Raw genomic sequence first — 24,976 nt, forward strand, 5'->3', positions numbered from 1 at the left:
AGGTTATTAAAAGACTACACGCTTTTCCAGCTACATATCTGTGTGAGGCTAGATTTCCTCATATACTTCAACCAAAACAACATATTCCAACAGACTGAATGCAGAAACAAATATGAGAAACCAGACATTAAACAGGTTTGCAAAAATGTAAAGAAAGCCACTCTTCACACTAAATCATTTTTTTTGTTTTGGAAAATGATTATTTTTCAGACATAACAAGCATATTCTTCATGTCAACAAGTAACGTTATTTTTTAGTGAATTGATAAATATTTTTAAAGTTCTCAGTTTTAACTGCTAATACAGTAAGTATCAATAGAACCCACATCAGCAAAAGCTCTTTGGAGTACTCACACCAAAATTTGAGAGCCACTGGACTACAGAAAACAGAGGGAAGGGATTATCAAAAACAACATTCTTGGAATTGAAGGACATGAATTTCTAGATGTAATTTCAAACTGTTGTAGCTACATTAGGCGACTGGGAGAAAGGGAAACTGTGAGTGCAGGGATGGGTGAAAGGACCAAAGGAGTTGTAAGAAAACCCTAAGGGAGCTGTAAGGAAGCACTGAGGGACTTGTATCTTCATCTTCCATATTAGGAAGCCAAAAGATAATACTGTAAAACCAAGAAAGAGCAGCATAAGCATTATTTAAGAAATTTAGAGGTAAATACACAGAGAAAGCTAAAAGCTAAAAGAATTGAGAGCTCTTTTTGGAGAATGAGACTGAAGTGGGGAAGCACAGAGCAGGGGCACCGCTATTTTTTATTAAAAACCTTAAAACATTTTGACCTTTCAGCTATGGTCATCTATTATTATTATTTTTTTTTTTTTTTTTTTTTTTGCGGTACACGGGCCTCTCACTGTTGTGGCTTCTCCCGTTGTGGAGCACAGGCTCTGGACACGCAGGCTCAGCGGCCATGGCTCACGGGCCTAGCTGCTCCACAGCACGTGGGATCTTCCCAGACCAGGGCACAAACCCGTGTCCCCTGCATCCGCAGGCAGACTCTCAACCACTGCACCACCAGGGAAGCCCGGTCATCTATTATTTTGATAAAAATTAAATTTTAAAAATATCTAGCACAGCAAACCTCCCCTTTTATTAACATGATGAGTTACAAGCTTATTCACAAGAGAAGTCTTCTCATCTCTGTGAAAAGCCACAGACCAAGATACCTCACAAAATATGCTATGGAATGAAGAACAGTCGCTAAAACTTGGCAACACAGCAAGCTGTTCCTTGCTGCCTTTGATCCTTTGGTAAACAAGGCAGAGGTGGGTGGTGCATGAGGTGGGATGATAATAAGCGAAGCCTTTAAACATCCAGTTTCTCTAATGTGACTGGAACCATATTTCCATCTGCCAAAGGGCTTCACCCACCAAAGGTGGCTCCCTCTCTAGTGGTCCAACTAGGGACATTCTGGTCAGCCTAGGGTACAAGGATACCATCTCAGAATCTGAGAGCCACAGCATCATGTGTGCTACCTGAGTCAGCATCTCTTGGTTACTCTTCAACCACAGAGGAGGCATCAGGGGAGCTACACCTGAGGCCTATGGCTTTTGGACATCCTTCTAGTGCATTTCGAACTCTCCAAACTGTAAATATCATGGCATTAAAAACAGGGTACCGAAAGGCCTTTCAGTGTGTGAAGAAAACTGGGAATTAGAGTTTCTGTTTTTGTTCCTAAGTCCAGTTTAACTATAAATACTATTTCTTACCGAAAGAAATGTCTCAATGTTCTCATGGACAAAGGAAGCGATATCCTGCCAGTCCAGAATGTCTCCCAGCCAGCTATTCTGACGATTTACGTGCATCTTGTGTCCTTTGAGCCTTCCAGAGTGCGTTACATTCTATGGAATAGAACAGTTCAGACATGAAATCTCCATCTTAACCTAAAGAATAGGAGGTATAAATAGCCTATTTTGTTTTAGGTCCACTTGAGCAATTTAGTAAGTGCACAAAGGTGAAAAACTTTGTATTATTTAAGAAATCAACAAAGAACTCCACCGAAAGACCTGAAATATATTTTTCTGTTTACATTCTAGTTACTGTGTCTCAGCCTAGCTTAAATGCTTCCCTTCTAAGTATGTTCATGAACACACTTTACTTGTCAGTATGTTCAACTGAACACGAACGCAGCATATACTTTCATCTTATTTTTCCTTTTAGCCCCAGTAACCTTTCTCTTGGTCTCCCAGTTTTGCTTTTTTCCTCCTTTGCTCATCTCTCTTATTACTCCTCCATACACACTAAAGGAAGCAGAGGGGAAACAAGAATATGAAAAAGTACAGCTAACATCAATACAATGTTATATGTCAATCATATCTCAATAAAACAGGGGAAAACAAGGGTCGGGGGGAATCTAACTTGTCTATCTGGAAGAGAATTACATTGGCAGAAATGCAGGAATAACAGATTTGAAAGAGTGATGTATAAACAAAGTGACTGGTAAGGTTAAAATTTAGAAATAGAAGTAGATTCTTAACATTCTTGTGTTTCCATTCTCGCACTTTTTTCAAACAGCACTGTGATGCCAGCCTTCATTATGCAATGAAGACATTAGGTCCTAGTAAAGGAGGTAAAGAAAGCAATGCACTTACCCACTTACAAACCTATGCTTTAAAAACACTGACCACCCTGGACCATAAGTGAAGCTCAAAGAGGGTGAGGGACAGTAAAAGCTGTTTGTCTGTAAGCAGAAGTCCCAGAGTCAGCAGAAGTTAATACAACCTTTCCAATAGTCTGGCTCTTCAGCAGATATCTACCCAGAGATCCCCCAGTTAGTTTTAACTCCCAGTTTTGGAAACCCACAAAAACCATCACTGTTCCTTCGACTCCTCCTGGGGCAAGAGTACACAATGCCAAACAGGTCACTGAGCAACAAATTCAAGTTTAAATCAAGCCCTCCTACCCCCAAACCCCAAGTTAAGAGATTTATTTATGTTTCTCTTCTGTTTAGATCAACCCAGGGAAAAACCAACCACGAACTCTGCCCCACTCTATCTCCTTCCCCTGGATGGGCATCTTCCACAGCACAGCTCCTAATGGCCCACAGGCCTTGCCAGCGCAGTGTATAAAACAGCCCGGCACAACTAGCTGCTTTCAAACCATCATTTTTATATTTAATGAAAAGTGATGCTATTTTTTGTCAGAAATTCTGAAATAGGAGTACATCAGCACAAGTAGCATTAAAGGTTTATTTAAAATAAAATAAATATCTCTAAACTTTTGGATCTATTTTCACTTCCTCAAAGAGAAAAGTTCTTAGTCTGAAGCTGTATTGTCCCAAATAGTAGCCACTAGCCACATATGGCTACTGAGTACCTAAAATGTGGCTAGTCCAAAAACTGAGATGTGCTGTTAGTGTAAAAAAGATAAACTGGATTTCTAAGACTTAGAATGGAAAAAATTATATATATATATAATATATATATATAAATATATATATATAAAATCTCATTAAATTTTTTTATTCATTCCATATGGAAATGACATATATTGGGTATACTGGGTTAAGTAAAATACATTATTAAAATCAATTTCACCTGTCCTAGTTTTTTTTTAAATGTGGCCACTAGAAAAATTAACATTACATGTATGACTTGCATTCATTACATTTCTACTGTACAAATCTGGTCTAGAGGATGGGATGCTGTTGATGGTAATGAACAGAGGATGGAATACTGATACACCAGAGAGACTGGTGGGTCTGCCATGGAGACTAATCATCAATTCAAGCTGACTTTTAGTGACCTGAGGTTTAAGAACTTGCGGCTTAAAAATGTCAATAAATGAAATCCCAATGTTAACACAATCCTACCTAGTCAATGAGTCCATAAAATAAAAGGACACTATTAGTTTACAACTGAAATCCTTAGCTAAAATAACTTACCTTTACAAACCAAGAATGATACAGTCTGTCCCAAAGTTCTAGTACTTGCTTTTCAATTACAGCAGTATTGTTCACCTTATCTCCAAGGATTTTATGAAGCTGGAAGAAATACAGATATTATCTGGGTTAATATTTCAGGCAACAATTCAGTAAAATTAATACATGCTGGGTCTTTCTATCTGTTCCAAATCAAACTAAAATGTTCCAGCCTATTTAACTGCCTCTAACCACGTTATGTTCTTTCCTTAAACTCTACTCCTCAATTTCCCCAGTAAATTTCCTCTCTCCCATCGTTTTGCTTCTTTTTTCTTTCCTTTATTCTTAGGTCTCTAAGAGAGCTTCTTCAGGTTTTAAGAGAATTAAGCCATGCTTACTGACTTTTCTGATCTTACCTGCCCTCAGTCTTCTCTGCTAGCTCACTTCTCTGAGCTTCAAAAGCTTAAGTGCTGCAGGAATCTACCATTTGGTCCTCTTCTAGCTATATTCTCTCCTTAGGCCATGTTATGGGCTTAATTGTGTCCCCCGCCCCTAAATTCTTATGTTGAAGTCCTAACCGCCAGTACCTCAGAATGTGACTGTATTTGCAAATAGGGTCTTTGAGGAGGTAACCAAATTAAAATGAGATCATTGGGGTAGGTCCTAATTCAATATTACTATGTTCTTATAAAAAGAGGACATAAGGACATAAACACACATAGAGGGAAGACCATGTGAAGACAAAGGACATCTATAAGCCAAGCTGAAAGAGGCCTCAGAAGAAACCAATTCTGCTGACTCCTTGATCTTGGACCTGTAGCCTCTAGAATTGTGAGAAAATTAATTTATGTTGTTGAAGCACAAAGTTCATAGTACTTTGTTATGGCAGCCCTACCAAAACTAATACAGTTCATCTCTACCAATCACATGGGTACTATCTGATATTCAAACTTCCATCTACAGCCCAGATCTCTCCCTTGAGCTCCAGCTAGGTATGTCCGATTGTATGTCTACTTAAGATATTTAATATGCCCTGAAACAGAATTACCAATCTACATGCAACACCTACACCCCACTACCACCTCCAATTCTCTTCATCTAAGTGTACAGCTATCCTTCTAGTTAGACAAACCAAAAACTTCCTTCCCTTGCACTCCATAACCAATCCATGAGCAATTCATGTCAAGACAACCTCAAAAACATATCCCAAATATGACAATTTCTCTCAATTTCCACTTCTACAATCTTAGTCCAACTCATCAACATCTCACCTGGACTATCAGAATACTCTTTCAACTGGTCTCCCTGCCTTCTTTATTCTTGCCCACTTCTCCATAAAGCAGCCAAAATGAGCTTTCAATATCCTAAATCTGGTCATATCCCTGTTTTAAAGTCCTTTGCAGCTAAATTAAAATCCCAAGTTCTTTATGACCTAAAGGCTTGTTTCATCACCACATTCCTTATTCCAGCCACAGTGACCTTTCTTTCCCTCATTCAAGCTCCTTCCCATCTCAGGGCCTCTGAATTTTCTATGCCCTCAACTTGAAACATTCTTTTCGAAGACCTTCATAAATTGCCTCCTTCTCACCATTCAAGTCTTAGTGAAAACATCACCTTCTCAGAGGCATTCTCTGGCCATTCTAGCTAAAGCATCACTTGGAGTTACTCTCTACCACATCACTCTGTTTACTCTGGTCACAGCACTTTCAGATCTGAAACTTTTATTTGTCTGCACATTTAATGTTTGTCTCCTTTCACCCGGAATGTAAGGCTCCAGAAGAGTTGTAATTCTTTCTGGTTTACTGCTTTTCGCCAGCATTTAGAACAGTGCCTGACATGTTTGTGCACTGGCTGTCACTTTCTTCACTCTTGTCATCAGAGAAGGGACAGAGGAAATGTGCTCATTACTTATTCTCTTGCTGTATCAGGGCAGTATCTCTAGGTACAAATTTTAGAAAGAGAATACAAGTAGAAAGGAGAGTTAAAGCAAGGATGTTGTATGACAAAAGTAAGCTGAATATTGAGAAAATAGTAAACTGGGAGGTCTGAGTAGAACCCAAACAATGCATAGAGGACATGGGAGATATGGCTGACAAAGGAGGCTGAGGGCAGACAGACAGGAACCCTCTCTGTGCATACCTGAACACACCCTATAAAAAACTCTTTTCCTTTCCTGAGTGTAACATTTTTTTCCCCTAGTTTGACCCTTTCTACACGTTAGTTCTTAGGACCCAATTCTTACATGATTCTTAGCTGGATAAGATCTGAGCTTATTGGAAAGCTACCTCTTCAATTTCAATGGTTCTTTTTTATTTAAACAATTATACTGACATGTAACACACGCCTTACAATTCAACCATTCATTTTTATATATATCACTTTTTTTAACATCTTTATTGGAGTATAATTGCTTTACCATGTTCTGTTAGTTTCTGCTGTGTAACAAAGTGAATCAGCTATATGTATACATATATCCCCATATCCCCTCTCTTATGCATCTCCCTCCCACTCTCCCTATACCACCCACCTAGGTGGTCACAAAGCACCAAGCTGATCTCCCTGTGCTACGCAGCTGCTTCCCACTAGATATCTATTTTACATCTGGTAGTGTATATATGTCAATGCTACCCTTTCACTTCATCCCAGCTTACCCTTCCCACTCCCGTGTCCTCAAGTCCATTCTCTAGGTCTTCGTCTTTATTCCTGTCCTGCACATAGGTTCATCAGAACCGTATTTCTTTTTTTTAGATTCCATACATATGTGTTAGCATACAGTATTTGTTTCTCTCCTTCTGACTTACTTCACTCTGTATGTCTACCTAAGGAGACAAAAGACCTGTCTGCAGAAAACTATAAGACACTGATGAAAGAAATTAAAGATGATACAAACAGATGGAGAGATATACCATGTTCTTGGATTGGAAGAATCAACATTGTGAAAATGACTCTATTACCCAAAGCAATCTACAGATTCAATGCAATCCCTATCAAACTACAACTGGAATTTTTCACAGAAGAACAAAAAATTTCACAATTTGTATGGAAACACAAAAGACCCCGAATAGCCAAAGCAATATTGAGAAAAAAAACGGAGCTGGAGGAATCAGCCTCCCTGACTTCAGACTATACAACAAAGCTACAGTAATCAAGACAGTAGGCTACTGGCACAGAAACAGAAATATAGATCAATAGAACAGTATAGAAAGCCCAGAGATAAACCCACACACATATGGTCACCTTATCTTTGATAAAGGAGGCAAGAATATACAGTGGAGAAAAGACAACCTCTTCAATAAGTTGTGCTGGTAAAACTGGACAGCTACACGTAAAAGAATGAAATTAGAACACACCATATACAAAAGTAAACTCAAAATGAATTAAAGACCTAAATGTAAGGCCAGACACCATCAAACTCTTAGAGGAAAACATAGGCAGAACACTATGACATAAATCACAGCAAGATCCTTTTTGACCCACCTCCTCAAAAAATGGAAATAAAAACAAAAATAAACAAATGGGACCTAATGAAACTTAGTCTTTTGCACAGCAAAGGAAACCATAAACAAGACCAAAAGACAACCCTCAGAATGGGAGAAAATATTTGCAAAGGAAGCAACTGAGGAAGGATTAATCTCCAAAATTTACAAGCAGTTCATGAAGCTCAATATCAAAAAAACAACCCAATCCAAAAATGGGCAGAAGACCTAAATACACATTTTCTCCAAAGAAAATATACAGATTGCCAACAAACACACGAAAGAATGCTCAACATCATTAATCATTAGAGAAATGCAAATCAAAACTACAATGAGGTATCATCTCACACTGGTCAGAATGGCCATCATCAAAAAATCTACAAACAATAAATGTTGGAGGGGGTGTGCAAAAAAGGAAACCCTCTTGCACTGTTGGTGGGAATGTAAATTGATACAGCCACTATGGAGAACAGTATGGAGTTTCCTTAAAAAACTTCAAATAGAACTACCATACAACCCAGCAATCCCATTACTGGGCATATACCCTGAGAAAACCATAATTTAGAAAGAGTCATGTACCAAAAAGTTCACTGCAGCTCTATTTATAATAGCCAGGACATGGAAACAACCTAAGAGTCCATCAACAGATGAATGGATAAAGAAGATGTGGCACATATATACAATGGAATATTACTCAGCCATAAAAAGAAATGAAATTGAGTTATTTGTAGTGAGGTGGATGGACCTAGAGACTGTCATTCAGAATGAAGTAAGTCAGAAAGAGAAAAACAAATACTGTTTGCTAATGCATATATATATGGAATGTAAAAAAAAAAAAAAAAGGTCATGAAGAACCTAGGGGCAAAATGGGAATAAAGATGCAGACCTACTAGAGAATGGACTTGAGGATATGGGGAGGGGGAAGGGTAAGCTGTGACAAAGTGAGAGAGTGGCATGGACATATATACACTACCAAACGTAAAACAGATAGCTAGTGGGAAGCAGCTGCATAGCATAGGGAGGAGACCAGCTCTGTGCTTTGTGGCCACCTAGAGGGGTGGGATAGGGAGAGTGGGAGGGAGGGAGACGCAAGAGGGAAGAGATATGGGAATATATGTATATGTATAACTGATTCACTTTGTTATAAAGCAGAAACTAACACACCATTGTAAAGCAATTATACTCCAATAAAGATGTAAATAATAATAATAATAATAATAAAAATTCCCTGATGACAAAAAAAAAGATGCAGACCTACTAGGGAATGGACTTGAGGATATGGGGAAGGGGAAGGGGAAGCTGGGACAAAGTGAGAGAGTGGCATGGACATATATACACTACCAAACATAAAATAGATAGCTAGTGGGAAGCAGCCGCATAGCACAGGGAGATCAGCTCGGTGCTTTGTGACCACATAGAGGGCTGGGATTGGGAGGGTGGGAGGGCAGAAGATGCAAGAGGGAAGAGATATGGGGACATATGTATATGTATAACTGATTCACTTTGTTATAAAGCAGAAACTAACACACCATTGTAAAGCAATTATGCTCCAATAAAGATGTTAAAAAGAAGTATATTATTCTGTTGTTTTTGGATGGAATGTCCTATAAATATCAATCAAGTCCATCTTGTTTAATATGTCATTTAAAGCTTGTGTTTCCTTATTTATTTTCATTTTGGATGATCTGTCCATTGGTGAAAGTGGGGTGTTAAAGTCCCCTACTATGATTGTGTTACTGTCAATTTCCCCTTTTAAGGCTGTTAGCCTTTACCTTATGTATTGAGGTGCTCCTATGTTGGGTGCATAAATATTTACAATTGTTGTATCTTCTTGGGTTGATCCCTTGATCATTATGTAGTGTCCTTCTTTGTCTCTTGTAATAGTCTTTATTTTAACGTCTATTTTTTCTGGTATGAGAATTGCTACTCCAGCTTTCTTTTTTTTTTTTTTTTTTTTGCGGTATGCGGGCCTCTCACTGCTGTGGCCTCCCCCGTTGCGGAGCACAGGCTCCGGACGCGCAGGCTCCGGACGCGCAGGCTCAGCGGCCATGGCTCACGGGCCCAGCCGCTCCGCGGCATATGGGATCCTCCCAGACCGGGGCACGAACCCGTATCCCCTGCATCGGCAGGCGGACTCCCAACCACTTGCGCCACCAGGGAGGCCCTACTCCAGCTTTCTTTTGATTTCCATTTGCATGGAATATCTTTTTCTATCCCCTCATTTTCAGTCTGTATGTGTCCCTAGGTCTGAAGTGGGTCTCTTGTAGACAGGATATATATGGGTCTTGTTTTTGTATCCATTCAGCCAGTCTATGTCTTTTGGTTGGAGCATTTAATCCATTTACATTTAAGGTAATAACCGATATGTATGTTCCTATTCCCATTTTCTTAATTGTTTTGGGTTTGTTATTGCAGGTCTTTTCCTTCTCTTGTGTTTCCTTCCTAGAGAAGTTCCTTTAGCATTTGTTGTAAAGCTAGTTTGGTGTTGCTGAATTCTCTTAACTTTTGCTTGTCTGTAAAGGTTTTAATTTCTCCATCGAATCTGAATGAGATCCTTGCTGGGTAGAGTAACCTTGGTTGTAGGTTTTTCCCTTTCATCACTTTAAATATGTCCTGCCACTCCCTTCTGGTTTACAGAGTTTCTGCTGAAAGATCAGTTGTTAACCTTATGGGGATTCCCTTGCATGTTATTTGTTGCTTTTCCCTTGCTGCTTTTAATATTTTTTCTTTGTATTTAGTTTTTGATACTTTGATTAATATGTGTCTTGGCGTGTTTCTCCATGGATTTATGCTGTATGGGACGCTCTGTGCTTCTTGGACTTGACTATTTCCTTTCCCATGTTAGGGAAGTTTTCAACTCTAATCTCTTTAAATATTTTCTCAGACCCTTTCTTTTTCTCTTCTTCTTTAGGACCCCTATAATTCTAATGTTGGTGTGTTTAATGTTGTCCCAGAGGTCTCTGGGACTGTCCTCAGTTCTTTTCATTCTTTTTTCTTTATTCTGCTCTGTAGTAGTCATTTCCACTATTTTATCTTCCAGGTCACTTATCTGTTCTTCTGCCTCAGTTATTCTGTTATTGATCCCTTCTAGAGAATTTTTAATTTTATTTATTGTGTTGGTCATCATTGTTTGTTTGCTCTTTAGTTCTTCTAGGTCCTTCTTAAACGTTTCTTGTATTTTCTCCATTCTATTTCCAAGATTTTGGATCATCTTTACTATCATTACTCTGAATTCTTTTTCAGGTAAACTGCCTGTTTCCTCTTCATTTGTTTGGTCTGGTGGGTTTCTACCTTGCTCCTTCATCTGCTGCATATTTCTCTGTCTTCTCATTTTGTTTAACTTACTGCGTTTGGGGTCTCCTTTTTGCAGGCTGCAGGTTCATAGTTCCCGTTGTTTTTGGTGTCTCCCCTTAGTGGGCGAGGTTCGTTCAGTGGCTTGTGTAAGCTTCCTGGTGAAGGGGACTGGTGCCTGTGTTCTGGTGGGTGGGGCTGGATCTTGTCTTTCTGGTGGGCAGGGCTGCATCCGGTGCTGTGTTTTGGGGTGCTGTGAACTTAGTATGATTTTAGTCAGCCTCTCTGCTAATGGGTGGGGTTGTGTTCCTGTCTTGCTAGTTGTTTGGCATGGGGCATCCAACATTGGAGCTTGCTGGCCATTGCATGGAGCTGGGTCTTAGCGTTGAGACAGAGATTTCTGGGAGAGCTCTCACCGATTGATATTACATGGTGCAGGGAGGTCTCTGGTGGTCCAATGTCCTAAACTCAGCTCTCCCACCTCAGAAGCTCAGGCCCGACACCTGGCCAGAGCACCAAGACCCTGTCAGCCACACGGCCAGGTACATGGGGATTTTCTTGTCTTTTGGGAAGTCTGAGGTCTTCTGCCAGCATTCAGTATGTGTCCTGTAGGAGTTGTTCCACATGTAGACGTATTTTTCATGTATTTGTGGGGAGGAAGGGGACCTCCACCTCTTCCTCCTCCGCTATCTTGAAGGTCCTCCAATTCACCCATTTAAGTGTATAACTCAACAGTTTTTTAGTACATTCACAGTTATGCAACGATTACCAAAATCAATTTTGGAACATTTTCATCCCCCCAAAAGAAAACTCCATACTCATTAGTAATCAATCTCCCATTTCTCCCCAATCTCCCTACCCCTGAAAACCACTACTCTACTTTGTTTCTGTACACATGCCTCTTCCACACATTTTACATAAATGGATGTGGTCTTTTATGACCGCTTCTTTTACATAGGTTAATGTTTTTAAGGTTCATCCATGTTGTAAAATGTATCAGTTCGTCCTTCCTTTTTATGGCCAAATAATATCCCAGTATGTGGATATACCACATTTTGTTTATCCATTCATCAGTTAATGGACATTCAATGGTTGCTTTTATGTATTATCCCTGTGTCTTGCAAATGAGGATCACAAATATTTTACAATGTTTCGTAGCAATATCATCTCTCTTCAGCTGTCTTTCCTCTTAGACTCTTGAGCAAAAGGTTTCAAACCTATCTTTTCTCTAAGTAATTTGAAATTTACTTCTTTAAAATCTAAGGCACATTTCTCCAGCTACCCAAATTCCCCTTCTTTATCCTTTTCCCAAATACATAAGAATTCCAGAATAAAAATTTCTCCTGAACAGATAATTCAAAAATTAAACACTATGCTTTCCATAGAATAAGTCAGGCATATACACATATAAAAGTCTAAAAGCCTTCTGCAATGACTGGATCTTTCTTCTATGATAGTTCCGAGATGTATATCCACATACAGTGGCCCTTTGACCAACACAGGTTGGAACAGCACAGGTCCACTTACATGTGGATTTTTTTCACTAAATATGTACTACAGTGCTCCACAATCTGTGGTTGGTTGAATCCGAGGATGTGGAACCAGGTATATGAGCACCAACTGTAAAGTTATACGGGAGTTTTTTGACCACAGAGAAGGTCAGCGCCTCTAACCACCACATTGTTCAAGGGTCAACTGTACTTATCCTTCATTTATTCAATAAATTTTTTTTTTAAAGCTTCCATGTGACAGTTGATTTGGTTATCTGGCATGGACCCAGAAAGATCAGTAACACATTTTTCTCTTAACTTTTAAGTTGACCACAATTCCATCCTCAGGTTAGCAGATTACTGCATGTACAATATCATTTCCAAGATACCTTTTTTTTTGAGATTTTGTTTTTGAATTTTAAATACGAAATCACACACTAATACTTTTTTCTGGCACACATCTCACTGCAACAAATCTTGTCAATCCCTAGACAATCCTAATTACTTCAATACATTAAAAATTCAAATTACCTTCATTTCCACAGGCAAAACTAGGCAGGAAAAAAAAGAGATATCCCAAATCCATATCATGGAGTCTGATCTTAGCTGTGATAACTGTGCCTTCTCCTCTGTCTTTCATCTCCCCTTCACAGAGCTTCAGCTTCCTGTCTCTAAATCTCAGATCACATAAATACCCCTTCTTAAAATATACTCTTCCTTCTCTATATTCATCCAGGACCTATCATTCCATTCCTTCAAGGTTTATCTCAAGTGCCACATTAAAGCACTAAACTCAGTTCCGGGCACACACTTCTAGCACAACACAGTAGAAAGAGCAAGGGATTTGGAATTAGTCTTCAGTTTGAAACCAAGCTCTGCAATTTACTACATGACCATAGGGAATTTACTTAGCTTTGCTAAGTCTGTTTCCTCATCTATAAAGGGGATAAAATAATTCAGACTACAATAAGTTTCTTGGAAAGATTAAATGAAACAAATTGGAAACTGCCAAGCACAGTTATCAGTAAATAATAAAATATAATATGTGTTAATACTTTTTTCTCCACAAAGCCTTATTTGTCCACCCAAGCTTAGTGATCATTCTGTTCTAAAGCACAAATAATGAGTCAGAACTATCTTGAACATGAAACAAAAGGCCTACCTCTCAGATTGTTCAGGCTACCAGCACTAATCAATATGATCATCCAGAAGGTTTAATTTCATCGTATATTGCTTGTTGACTTGCAGATTTAAGCCTATCTCAAAAATAGAAATTGTTCTAAACAGAATCTCCATTTTTGCTTTATCAAAGCAAGAAGTCACTACCAATGAAGACCCTGCAAAGAGAAAGATGCAAAAAGAGGCTCTTCCCTTACCTTGTGGGTTATCCATTCTCGTCCACACTGATACACATTGTTAGCCGCGGAATTAAGGGCTCTTTGGACTACCTGAGCCTCAGGAAGCCAACTAATTTAAAATAAAGAAAGAAAAAATGAAAAACTAATATAGTGCACTGCACCAAACTCTTGGAGCTTAATTTTTTAAACACTCATTAACTGACATCACAGACATCACACACTTACAAATGTAATAATCTTATAGTATAATAATATGAACAGGAAATTTGGATCTCTAAATAGAGATATGACTTGGGAGAAATTAAGTAGCTTTTAAATTACTCCAGTATTTATAGATTCATTAGTGGTTTCAAGAGACTGTTGAATATTTTCAGTTACATGGTACTACATTTTAGGGGAAAATTATAACCTATATTATTATTTAAAAGTGTGAAATTCACAGAGGTATCTGGATAGATCCTTAATGACTAACAAACATCTATTAGGCCTGATAAAAAAAATCTTGCTGGCTGCTGTGAAAACACTTTGCCACTGTATTCATGCAGGTGTCCGAAGAGCAACAGATAAAGAGGAGCTGTTGTGAGGCCAAGTCAAAGGCTTTGGCTCAGTCCAGACCTCCTCACAACCAGTGCCCTCTAGGAGACATGGGGCCAGAAACAACCTGAGCAACCTTTGCTGGGACAAACTGGGACACACCTTGGTCTTATACCAACCACAGCCTCTAAACTGAGCTTCTTGCTTCAGATATTTACTACATCAGCCAATCACTAACTCTCCTAGCCTCAGTCAAAAGGTATCCCTCAGGTGAAACCAAGCTCCTACAATTAGGACTGGCCTACCCTCATCGTCCTGGGTAAAGATTAATCTCTATCACAGTATGACCTACCAAGAGAACAGCCCCAATTTAAAACAGCTTCACCTACTGGGTTCCTCCCAAGTAAGGGCAGGGCTAAGTGACGTTCAGTACCATCATAGTGCCATCTCCTAATGCAGGTCCTGAGAATCAACAGGCTTGAGACTAGTGAGTAGTAAGTAGAAAATGAGTTCTAGACTAATAATACTGTCCAGAAAAAGAATTAAGGTGTGTTCCAACTTCACTTTCATTTTCTTTGAAGCTCTACTAGGCTGATCCTACCCTGAGTCTTTCTAATTTATACTTCAGCTCACCAAGCACATCCACAGGAAGTCGAGGTACCTATGTAGGGCACACAAAATGTGTACCACACTGGAAGAAAGTATATCTAATCAATTCTTAACTGTATCACCTCCACTAAGAGCACCCACATGAATTTCCCACATGGTCAACTGCCATCTTCAGGACAAGAATCCACTGAGTACTGAGATTTGCAAGAAAACTATTAATTCATGACCACCCCCCTAATCTGCTGCAAAAGAATCAGACCTCCCACAAATTACTGAAGTCTAAATAGCTTTTAAATTCTTTCCTGCACAGAATATTATTCAGCAATAAAAAGGAACATACTGTTGCTACATACAACATCTTCAGTGGACTTCAAGGGAATTACGCTAAGTGAAAAAAGCCAATCTCACAAGGCTGCATACTCTATGATTAGATTTATGTATCATTCATCAAACAACAATATTACAGATATGGAGAACAAAATACTGGTTGCCAAGGGTTAGGAATATGTTGGAGGAGGAGGTAGAGGGTAGGTGTGGCTAAAAGGGGTGGCATGATGGAGCCTTGTGGTGATGGAACAGTTCTGTATCTTGACATGGTGTTGATAGCTAACAGGAAGCATGATAAAACTGCAGAGAACACATATAATTTACATGCACAAATACATACACAAGTGCATGTAAAACTAATGAAATGTCGATTTCCTGGTTTTGTTATTGTATAGTTATACAAGATGACAACTACAGTAGAGAAGGTGGGGCGAAGAGTCCAGGGGACCTCCCTATACATTTCTTTGCAAGTCCCTGTGAACTTTATAATTATTCCCAAATTTAAAAACAAAAACAACGAACTTTCTGAACTACTCTGATCTGGGGCTCCCTAGTTTGTGTGTGCCTTCAAAACAACAGTAGAGATAGTACTATTACAATTGAAAACCAGTACAGAAGGGCTTTGGACTTACTTCCACTACAGAAGAATGACCACCAAAGAAAAAGAGCCCTCTTCTAAGGAGATAATTAAGGCTGCCAGTTTTTTAACTTCACTCCAGATCACTCTCCTGAACTGTACACCAACATAATCAATAGCCTACTAGAGGCCTCTGTTGACACTTACCATAAACACCTCAAACTCATCAGGTAAAAAGTAAGTGAATTAGTTTTCCCACCATATCTGCTTCTCTGTTTCCTATCTTGGTGAATCCACCATCATCCACTAAGTTTGAAAGCTTGAAACATTAGAGTCACGCTAGGTTTCGTTTTCCTATACCCAATTAATCACCAACTAACCCCTTAAGATCTTACAAATCTGTCTGTCCTGTTCACTCCACAACAACTGTCCACAATTAAGAGCTTTACTGCCTCTCGCCTAGTTTTACTCTAGCTTTTAACTGGTCTAAGAGGCTCAAGTCTTGGAACACCTTCCACCTTTTCTCCACAGCACAGAGGGAGACTGTTACAGAATAAAATCTGATCAATGTTACTTCTTATATCCTTCACTAAGACAATGAACATACCTATCACTCTCAAAAGTTTCCTTGCGCCCCTCTGTACTCCCTCCCTGGAACCCACCCCTATCCACAGATAGCCACTGATCTGTCACTAGATTAGTGTTTTCTAGAACTTAACATAAATGGAATCATATCATATAGACTCTCTTTTGCTTGACTTCTTTCATTCACCATAATTATTCTGAGATTCATCCATGTTGCTGCATGAACTGACAGTTCATTTTTGTTTAATGCTAAGTATTATTCATTTGAATGGATATACTACAGTTTGTAACTAATCAGAAATATTGAGAACAAGCACTGAGTATGCTCTGGGTAATAGGAGATAAGTGGGTAGAAATATAACAGAAGTCCTTCTGAGAATATTTAAATATGATTCTAAACCAAGTTCAAGGAATGTCCTAAGCAGGTTTTATATAAAGAAATAAAGTCAAGTCAAAGGAAAAAACCAAGTTAAATCTCAATTTATAATCTTACAACTGGCAGAGTATTTCCTAACATAAATTAGTGACCACCGTAGCATTAGTAAAAAAGGTCATGTAATTTGTCATCAAGTTCAATTAGGTGAACAGCGTAGTCCAGCTGAACACTCTCCTCAAAGACATAAAAACCCTCTCACAGAAGCCAAATTAAATAAGCACACAAAGAGATCCTCTAAGATAGGGGTTGGCAGATTTCTTTTGTAAAGGGCCAGAATGTAAATAAATATTTTAGGCTTTTTGGAACATATAATCTGTATCACAACTACTCAATTCTGTCTGCCTTTGTAGCCCCCAAACAGCTACAGACAACATGTAAATGAATGGGTATAAGTTGTTCCAATAAATCTCTATAAGAACAGGTGGCTAGATTTGGCCCTGAGCCACAGTTTGCAACCCTGCCACAAAAACGATACAATATGGGAACACTGCTGACTGTGCCATGGGGGACTGTCACAAATTCCTTAGCCTTTGATACTGCCTCCTCATCTGTGAAATGGGGATAATCTCTTCAACCTACTGAGGAACACATAACACAATGTAGGTGAAAGCTTAATAAGTCACAAACATGTGGAAAACCGTGAATCTCAATTCATATATACGAACTCCCCCCTCCCCACCATCCCATTACATGTTATTTTTATACAAAAATGACAACATTCATCAAAGCCTTGGCAAATTTCTTTTCTCTTCCAAGGTAACTGTATCAATGAAGATCATTTCATGCAAACAGACATAGAACCTTGGCCGTCCATCTCTATTTTTCTCAAAACAACATTCTTACTTTGCCCACTCAGGATGATTTGCTAGAGTTTCATTAATCAAATTGCTTGTGACTTCAATCATGTGTACACTCTCTTGATGTACCTGTATTATGGATAAGAAGAGAAAAGAATCTCAATAAAAATTAAACCCAATTTAACATTTATTTTCTACACTATTATTGGAACAATGCTTTTAGAGTCAAGTTAATTATACATCTTAGTGTCAATTAACTTAGAGACCTCCACTGAATAGCCGCTATCCATAATGTCCTAGGACACACACTATGGGAAATAAATTGTGCAGAACAGCTCCCTGTCTTCAAGCTCAACAATGGGGGGAGAAATGTAAATAGATACAAATACTTCCAAATATATACAACATAAATATATAGATATATTTAGTTCACATAAGTGTACGTATGTATAGCATGTATATATGTGTGTGTGTGTGTGTGTGTGTATGCAATATCAACACTACAAGGGCTTTAGAATTATAAGGCAATGTGAGACATACAGGGAAATAATCAACCGAGTAAGGTTTGTGAGTAAAGTAACCCAAGTGAAAATGAATCTCAGAATTTGCCTTGCGTAATCAACAAAATGAGGGGGATAAAAAAGGAGAAGCCAATGTCAGGGAACATGTTCTATACGATTTTACTATTTTTAAAAGTATTAAATGGAGATTGGTTCAAGATGGCGGAGTAGAAGGACATGCACTCACTCCCTCTTGCGAGAGCACTGGAATCACAGCTAACTGCTGAACAGTCATCTACAGGAAGACACTGGAACTCACCAAAAAAAATACCCCACATCCAAAGACAAAGGAGAAGCCGCAATGAGATGGTAGGAGGGGCAGAATCACAATAAAATCAAATCCCATAACCACTGGGTGGGTGACTCACAAACTGGAGAACACTTATACCACAGAAGTCCACCCACCAGAGTGAAGGTTCTGCACCCCACGTCAAGATTCCCAACCTGAGGGTCCAGCAACAGAAGGAGGAATTCCCAGAGAACCAGACTTTGAAGGCTAGCAGGATTTGATTGCAGGACTTTGACAGGACTGGGGGAAACAGAGACTCATTCTTGGAGGGCACACACAAAGTAGTGTGCTCATCAGGACCCAGGGGAAAGAGCAGTGACCCCACAGAAGATTGAACCAGACCTACCTGCTAGTGTTGGAGGGTCTCCTGCAGAGGCAGGGGGTGGCTGTGGCTCACTAAGGACACTGGTAGCAGAAGTTCTGGGAAGTACTCCTTGGTGTGAGCCCTCCCAGAGTCTGCCATTGGCCCCACCAAAGAACCGGGTAGGCTCCAGTGCTGGGTCGCCTCAGGCCAAACAACCAACAGGGAGGGAACCCAACCCCACCCATGAGCAGACAAGCAGATTAAAGTTTTACTCAGCTCTGCCTGCCAGTGCAACACCCAGCTCTACCCATCACCACTCCCTCCCATCATGAAGCTTGCACAAGCCTCTTAGATAACCTCATCCACCAGAGGGCAGACAGCAGAAGCAAGAACTACAATTCTGCAGCCTGTGGAACAACAACCACAATCACAGAAAGATAGACAAAATGAAAAGGCAGAGGACTATGTACCAGATGAAGGAACAAGATAAAACCACAGAAAAACAACTAAATGAAGTGGAGATAGTCAACCTTCCAGAAAAAGAACACAGAATAATGATAGCGAAGATGATTCAGGACCTCGGAAACAGAATGGAGGCAAAGATCGAGAAGATGCAAGAAACGTTTAAGACCTAGAAGAATTAAAGAACAAACAAACAGAGATGAACAATACAATAACTGAAATGAAAAATACACTAGAAAGAATCAATAGCAGAATAACTGAGGCAGAAGAATGGACCTGGAAGACAGAATGGTGGAATTCACTGCCACAGAACAGAATAAAGAACAAAAAGAAATGAAGACAGCCTAAGAGACCTCTGGGACAACATTAAATGCAACAAGATTCACATTATAGGGGGACCCAGAAGGAGAAGACAGAGAGAAAGGTCCAGAGAAAATATGTGAACAGATTATAGTCGAAAACTTCCCTAACATGGGAAATGAAACAGCCACCCAAGTCCAGGAAGTGCAGAGAGTCCCAGGCAGGATAAACCCAAGGAGAAACACGCTGAGACACATAGTAATCAAACTGACAAAAATTAAAGACAAAGAAAAATTATTAAAAGGAACAAGGGAAAAACGACAAATAACATACAAGGGAACTCCCATATGCTTAACAGCTGATATCTCAGCAGAAACTCTACAAGCCAGAAGGGAGTGGCAGAATATACTTAGGGTGATGAAAGGGAAAAAACTACAACCAAGATTACTCTACCTAGCAAGGATCTCATTCAGATTTGATGGAGAAATCAAAAGCTTTACAGACAAGCAAAAGCTAAGAGAATTCAGCACCACCAAACCAGCTTTACAACAAATGCTAAAGAAACTTCTCTTGGTGGGAAACACAAGAGAAGAAAAGAACCTACAAAAACAAACCCAAAACAATTAAGAAAATGGTAATAGGAACATACATATCAATAATTACCTTAAATGTAAATGGATTAAATGCTTCAACCAAAAGACACAGGCTTGCTGAATGGATACAAAAACAAGACCCATATATATGCTGTCTACAAGAGACCCACTTCAGACCTAGGGACACATACAGACTGAAAGTGAAGGTATGGAAGAAGATATTCCATGCAAATGGAAATCAAAAGAAAGCTGGAGTAGCAATACTCATGTCAGATAAAATAAACTTTAAAATAAAGAATGTTACAAGAGATAAGGAAGGAAACTGCACAATGGTCAAGGGACCAATCCAAGAAGAAGATAAAACAATTATAAATGTATCTGCACCCAACATAGGAGCACCTCAGTACATAAGGCAAATGCTAACAGCTATAAAAGAGGAAATTGACAGTAACACAATAAAAGTGGGGGACTTTAACACCTCACTTACACCAATGGACAAATCATCCAAACAGAAAATTAATAAGGAAACACAAGCTTTAAATGACACAACAGATCAGACAGATTTAATTGATATTTATAGCACATGCCATCTGAAAACAGCAGATTACACTTTCTTCTCAACTGCACACGGAACATTCTTCAGGATAGATCATATCTTGGGCCACAAATCAAGCCTCGGTAAATTTAAGACAATTGAAATCATAACAAGCAACTTTTCGACCACAATGCTATGAGATTAGAAATCAATTACAGGGAAAAAAAAACATAAAAAACACAAACACATGGAGGCTAAACAATACATTACTAAATAACCAAGAGATCACTGAAGAAATCAAAGAGGAAATCAAAAAATACCTAGAAACAAATGACAATGAAAACAGGACGATCCAAAACTTATGGGATGCAGCAAAAGCAGTTCTAAGAGGGAAGTTTATAGCAATACAGTCCTACCTCAAGAAACAAGAAAAATTTCAAATAAACAATCTAACCTTACATCTAGAGGAACTAGAGAAAGAAGAACAAACAAAACCCAAAGTTAGCAGAAGGAAAGAAATCATAAAGAGCAGAGCGGAAATAAATGAAACAAACAAAGAAAAAAGTAGCAAAGATCAATAAAACTAAAAGCTGGTTCTTTGAAAACAAAATTGATAAACCTTTAGCCAAACTCTTCAATAAAAAGAGGGAGAGGACTCAAATCAATAAAATTAGAAATGAAAAAGGAGAAGTTACAGTGGACACTGCAGAAATACAAAGCATCATAAGAGACTTCTATAAGCAACTCTATGCCAATAAAATGGACAACCTGGAAGAAATGAACAATTTCTGAGAAAGGTATAACCTTCCAAGACTGAGGCAGGAAATAACAGAAAATATGAACAGACCAATCACAAGTAATGAAATTGAAACTGTGATTAAAAATCTTCCAACAAACAAAAGCCCAGGACCACAGGTGAATTCTATCAAATTAGAGAAGACCTAACACCCATCCTTCTCAAACTCTTCCAAAAATTGCAGAGGAAGGAGCACTCCCAAACTCATTCTATGAGGCCACCATCACCCTGATACCAAAACCAGACAAAGATACTATTAAAAAAAAGAAAATTACAGACCTATATCACTGATGAATATAGATGCAAGAATCCTCAACAAAATACTAGCAAACAGAATCCAACAACACATTAAAATGATCATACACCATGATCAAGTAGGATTTATCCTAGGGATGCAAGGATTCTTCAATATATGCAGATCAATCAATGTGGTACACCATATTATCAAATTGAAGGATAAAGATCTTCAATCATCTCAACAGATGCAGAAAAGGCTTTTGACAAAATTCAATACACATTTATAATAAAAACTCACCAGAAAGTGGGCATAGAGGGAACCTACCTCAAGATAACAAAGGCCATATATGACAAACCCACAGTAAACATCACTCTCAATGATGAAAAATGGAAAGCACTTCCTCTAAGATCAGGAAGAAGACAAGGATGTCCACTTTCACCACTATTATTTAACGTAGTTCTGGAAGTCCTAGCCACAGCAATCAGAGAAGAAAAAGAAATAAAAGGAATACAAATTGGAAGAGTAAAACTGTCACTGGGGGCCTCCCTGGTGGCGCAAGTGGTTGAGAGTCCGCCTGCCGATGCAGGGGATACGGGTTCGTGCCCCGGTCTGGGAGGATCCCATATGCCACGGAGCGGCTGGGCCCGTGAGCCGTGGCCGCTGAGCCTGCGCGTCCGGAGCCTGCCCGTCCGGAGCCTGTGCTCCGCAACGGGGGAGGCCACAACAGTGAGAGGCCCGCATACCGCAAAAAAAAAAAAAAAAAAAAAACTGTCACTGTTTGCAGATGACATGATACTATACATACAGAATCCTAAAGATGCTACCAGAAAACTACTAGAGCTAATCAATGAATTTGGTAAAGTTTCAGGATACAAAATTAATGCACAGAAATCTCTTGCATTCCTATACACTAACAACAAAAGATCAGAGAGAAATTAAGGAAACAATCCCATTCACCATCACAACAAAAAGAATAAAATACCTAGGAATAAACCTACCTAAGGAAGTAAAAGACCTGTACTCAGAAAACTATAAGACACTGATGAAAGAAATCAAAGATGACACAAACAGATGGAGAGATATACCATGTTCTTGGATTAGAAGAAGCAACATTGTGAAAATGACTCTACTACCCAAAGCAATCTACAGATTCAATGCAATCCCTGTCAAATTACCAATGGCATGTTTTAGAGAACTAGAACAAAAAATCTTAAAATTTGTATGGAGACATAAAAGACCCGGAATAGCCAAAGCAATCTTGAGAAAGAAAAATGGAGCTGGAGGAATCAGACTCCCTGACTTCAGACTATACTACAAAGTGACAGTAACCAAGAGAATATGGTACTGGCACAAAAACAGAAATATAGATCAATGAAACAGGATAGAAAGCCCAGAGATAAACCCACACACCTACAGTCAACTAATCTATGACAAAGGAGGCAAGGATATACAATGGAAAAAAGACAGTCTCTTCAACAGGTGGTGCTGGGAAAACTGGACAGCTACATGTAAAAGTATGAAATTAGAACATTCCCTAACACCATACACAAAAATAAACTCAAAATGGATTAAAGACCTAAATGTAAGACTGGACACTATAAAACTTAGAGGAAAACATAGGTAAAACATGCTTTGACATAAATCACAGCAAGATCTTTTTTGACTCACCTCCTAGAGTAATGGAAATAAAAACAAAAATAAACAAATGGGACCTAATGAAACTTAAAAGCTTTTGCACAGCAAAGGAAACTATAAACAAAATGAAAAGACAACCCTTCAGAATGGGAGAAAATATTTGCAAACGAATCAATGGACAAAGGATTAATCTCCAAAATACACAAACAGCTCATGCAGCTCAATATTAAAAAAAAAAAAAACACCCAGTCAAAAAAATGGGCAGAAGACCTAAACAGACATTTCTCCAAAGAAGACATACAGATGGTCAAGAGGCACTTGAAAACCTGCTCAGCATCACTAATTATTAGAGAAATGCCAATCAAAACTACAATGAGGTATCACCTCACACTGATCAGAATGGTCACCATCAGAAAATCTACAAACAACAAATGCTGGAGAGGGTGTGGAGAAAAGGGAACCCTCCTGCACTGTTGGTGGGAATGTAAATTGATACAGCCACTATGAAGAACAGTATGGAGTTTCCTTAAAAAACTAAAAACAGAACTACCATATGACCCAGCAATCCCACTACTGGGCATATACCCAGAGAAAACCATAATTCAAAAAGACACATGCACCCCAATGTTCACTGCAGCACTATTTACAATAGCCAGGTCTTGGAAGCAACCTAAATGCCTACTGACAGAAGAATGGATAAAGAAGATGTGGTACATATATACAATGGAATATTACTCAGGCATAAGGGAATGAAATTGGGTCATTTGTAGAGATGTGGATGGACCTAGGGACTGTCATACAGAGTGAAGTAAGTCAGAAAGAGAAAAACAAATATCATATATTAACACATATATGTGGAATCTAGAAAAATGGTACAGATGAACCGGTTTGCAAGGCAGAAATAGAGACACAGATGTAGAGAACAAACGTATGGACACCAAGTGGGGAAGGTGGCGGGTGGGGGGATGAATTGGGAGATAGGGATTCACATATATACACTAATATGTATAAAATAACTAATAAGAACCTGCTGTATAAAAAAATAAAATAAAATTGAAAAATAAATAAATGTATTAAATGTATTGAGCACATGGTTTATCTTGGTGAGTATTCCATGTTTACTTGAAAAGAACATGATTCTGCTCTTGTCAATTAGGTCAAATTGCTTGACAATGTTTTTCAATGTTTTATATCCTTACAAATTTTCTATCTACTTATTCTGTCAACTATTCCAAGAAGAGTATTGAATCCCCAACTATAATCATTGATTTACCTATTTTTCCTTTTAATTCTGAACATTTTGCTTCATGTATTTTATTTTTTAAGATTTTTTTTTTTTTTTTTTTTTTTTGGCTGCACCAGGTCTTGGTTGCAGCACATGGGATCTTTTGAGGTATGCGGACTTCTTAGTTGCAGCATGAGAACTCTTAGTTACGGCATGCATGCAGGATCTAGTTCCTTGACCAGGGTTTGAACCCGGGCCCCCTGCAATGGAAGCACGAAGACTTAGCCACTGGACCACAAGGGAAGTCCCTGCTTCATGTATTTTAGAGCTCTAGTGTTAGAACACACATTTGTAATTTTTTAATCTTACTGCAGTATTAACTCTCATCATTATGAAAAGTCCTCATTTGTCTCCAGTAATATTTGTTTTAACTACATTGTCTAATATTAATATAATCACTCCACATCTCTTATGTTTACAGTTTGCTTCGTATATCTTTTTTCATCCTTTTACTATCCATCTTTTTGGTTCTGAATTTAAAGTATATCACTTACAGATACCATTTAGGTGGAACTTGCTTTTTCATATCCAATCTGAGAATCTGCCTTTTGTTTAGTTGCCTCATATTTAATATAAGCACTGATATGACTGGATATAGATCTGCCATTTTGCTATCTGCTATCTATCCCAT

At 38.7% G+C, this 24,976-nt stretch overlaps 1 protein-coding gene across 1 annotated transcript in view; it reads right to left on the reverse strand.

The window, feature by feature from the left end:
• Positions 1-24,976, reverse strand: part of TMEM245 (transmembrane protein 245) — a 109,508-nt gene that overhangs the window by 35,518 nt on the left and 49,014 nt on the right. The window contains exons 8-11 of the mRNA XM_060101450.1: positions 17,395-17,477; positions 13,502-13,592; positions 3,893-3,991; positions 1,719-1,850 (exon numbers count right to left, since the gene is read on the reverse strand). Coding sequence (XP_059957433.1) covers positions 1,719-1,850; positions 3,893-3,991; positions 13,502-13,592; positions 17,395-17,477 — 405 coding nt within the window. The remainder of the gene's footprint in view (positions 1-1,718; positions 1,851-3,892; positions 3,992-13,501; positions 13,593-17,394; positions 17,478-24,976) is intronic.

This window comes from Mesoplodon densirostris, chromosome 6 (assembly GCF_025265405.1).
Source record: "Mesoplodon densirostris isolate mMesDen1 chromosome 6, mMesDen1 primary haplotype, whole genome shotgun sequence".
Taxonomy (NCBI): domain Eukaryota; kingdom Metazoa; phylum Chordata; class Mammalia; order Artiodactyla; family Ziphiidae; genus Mesoplodon; species Mesoplodon densirostris.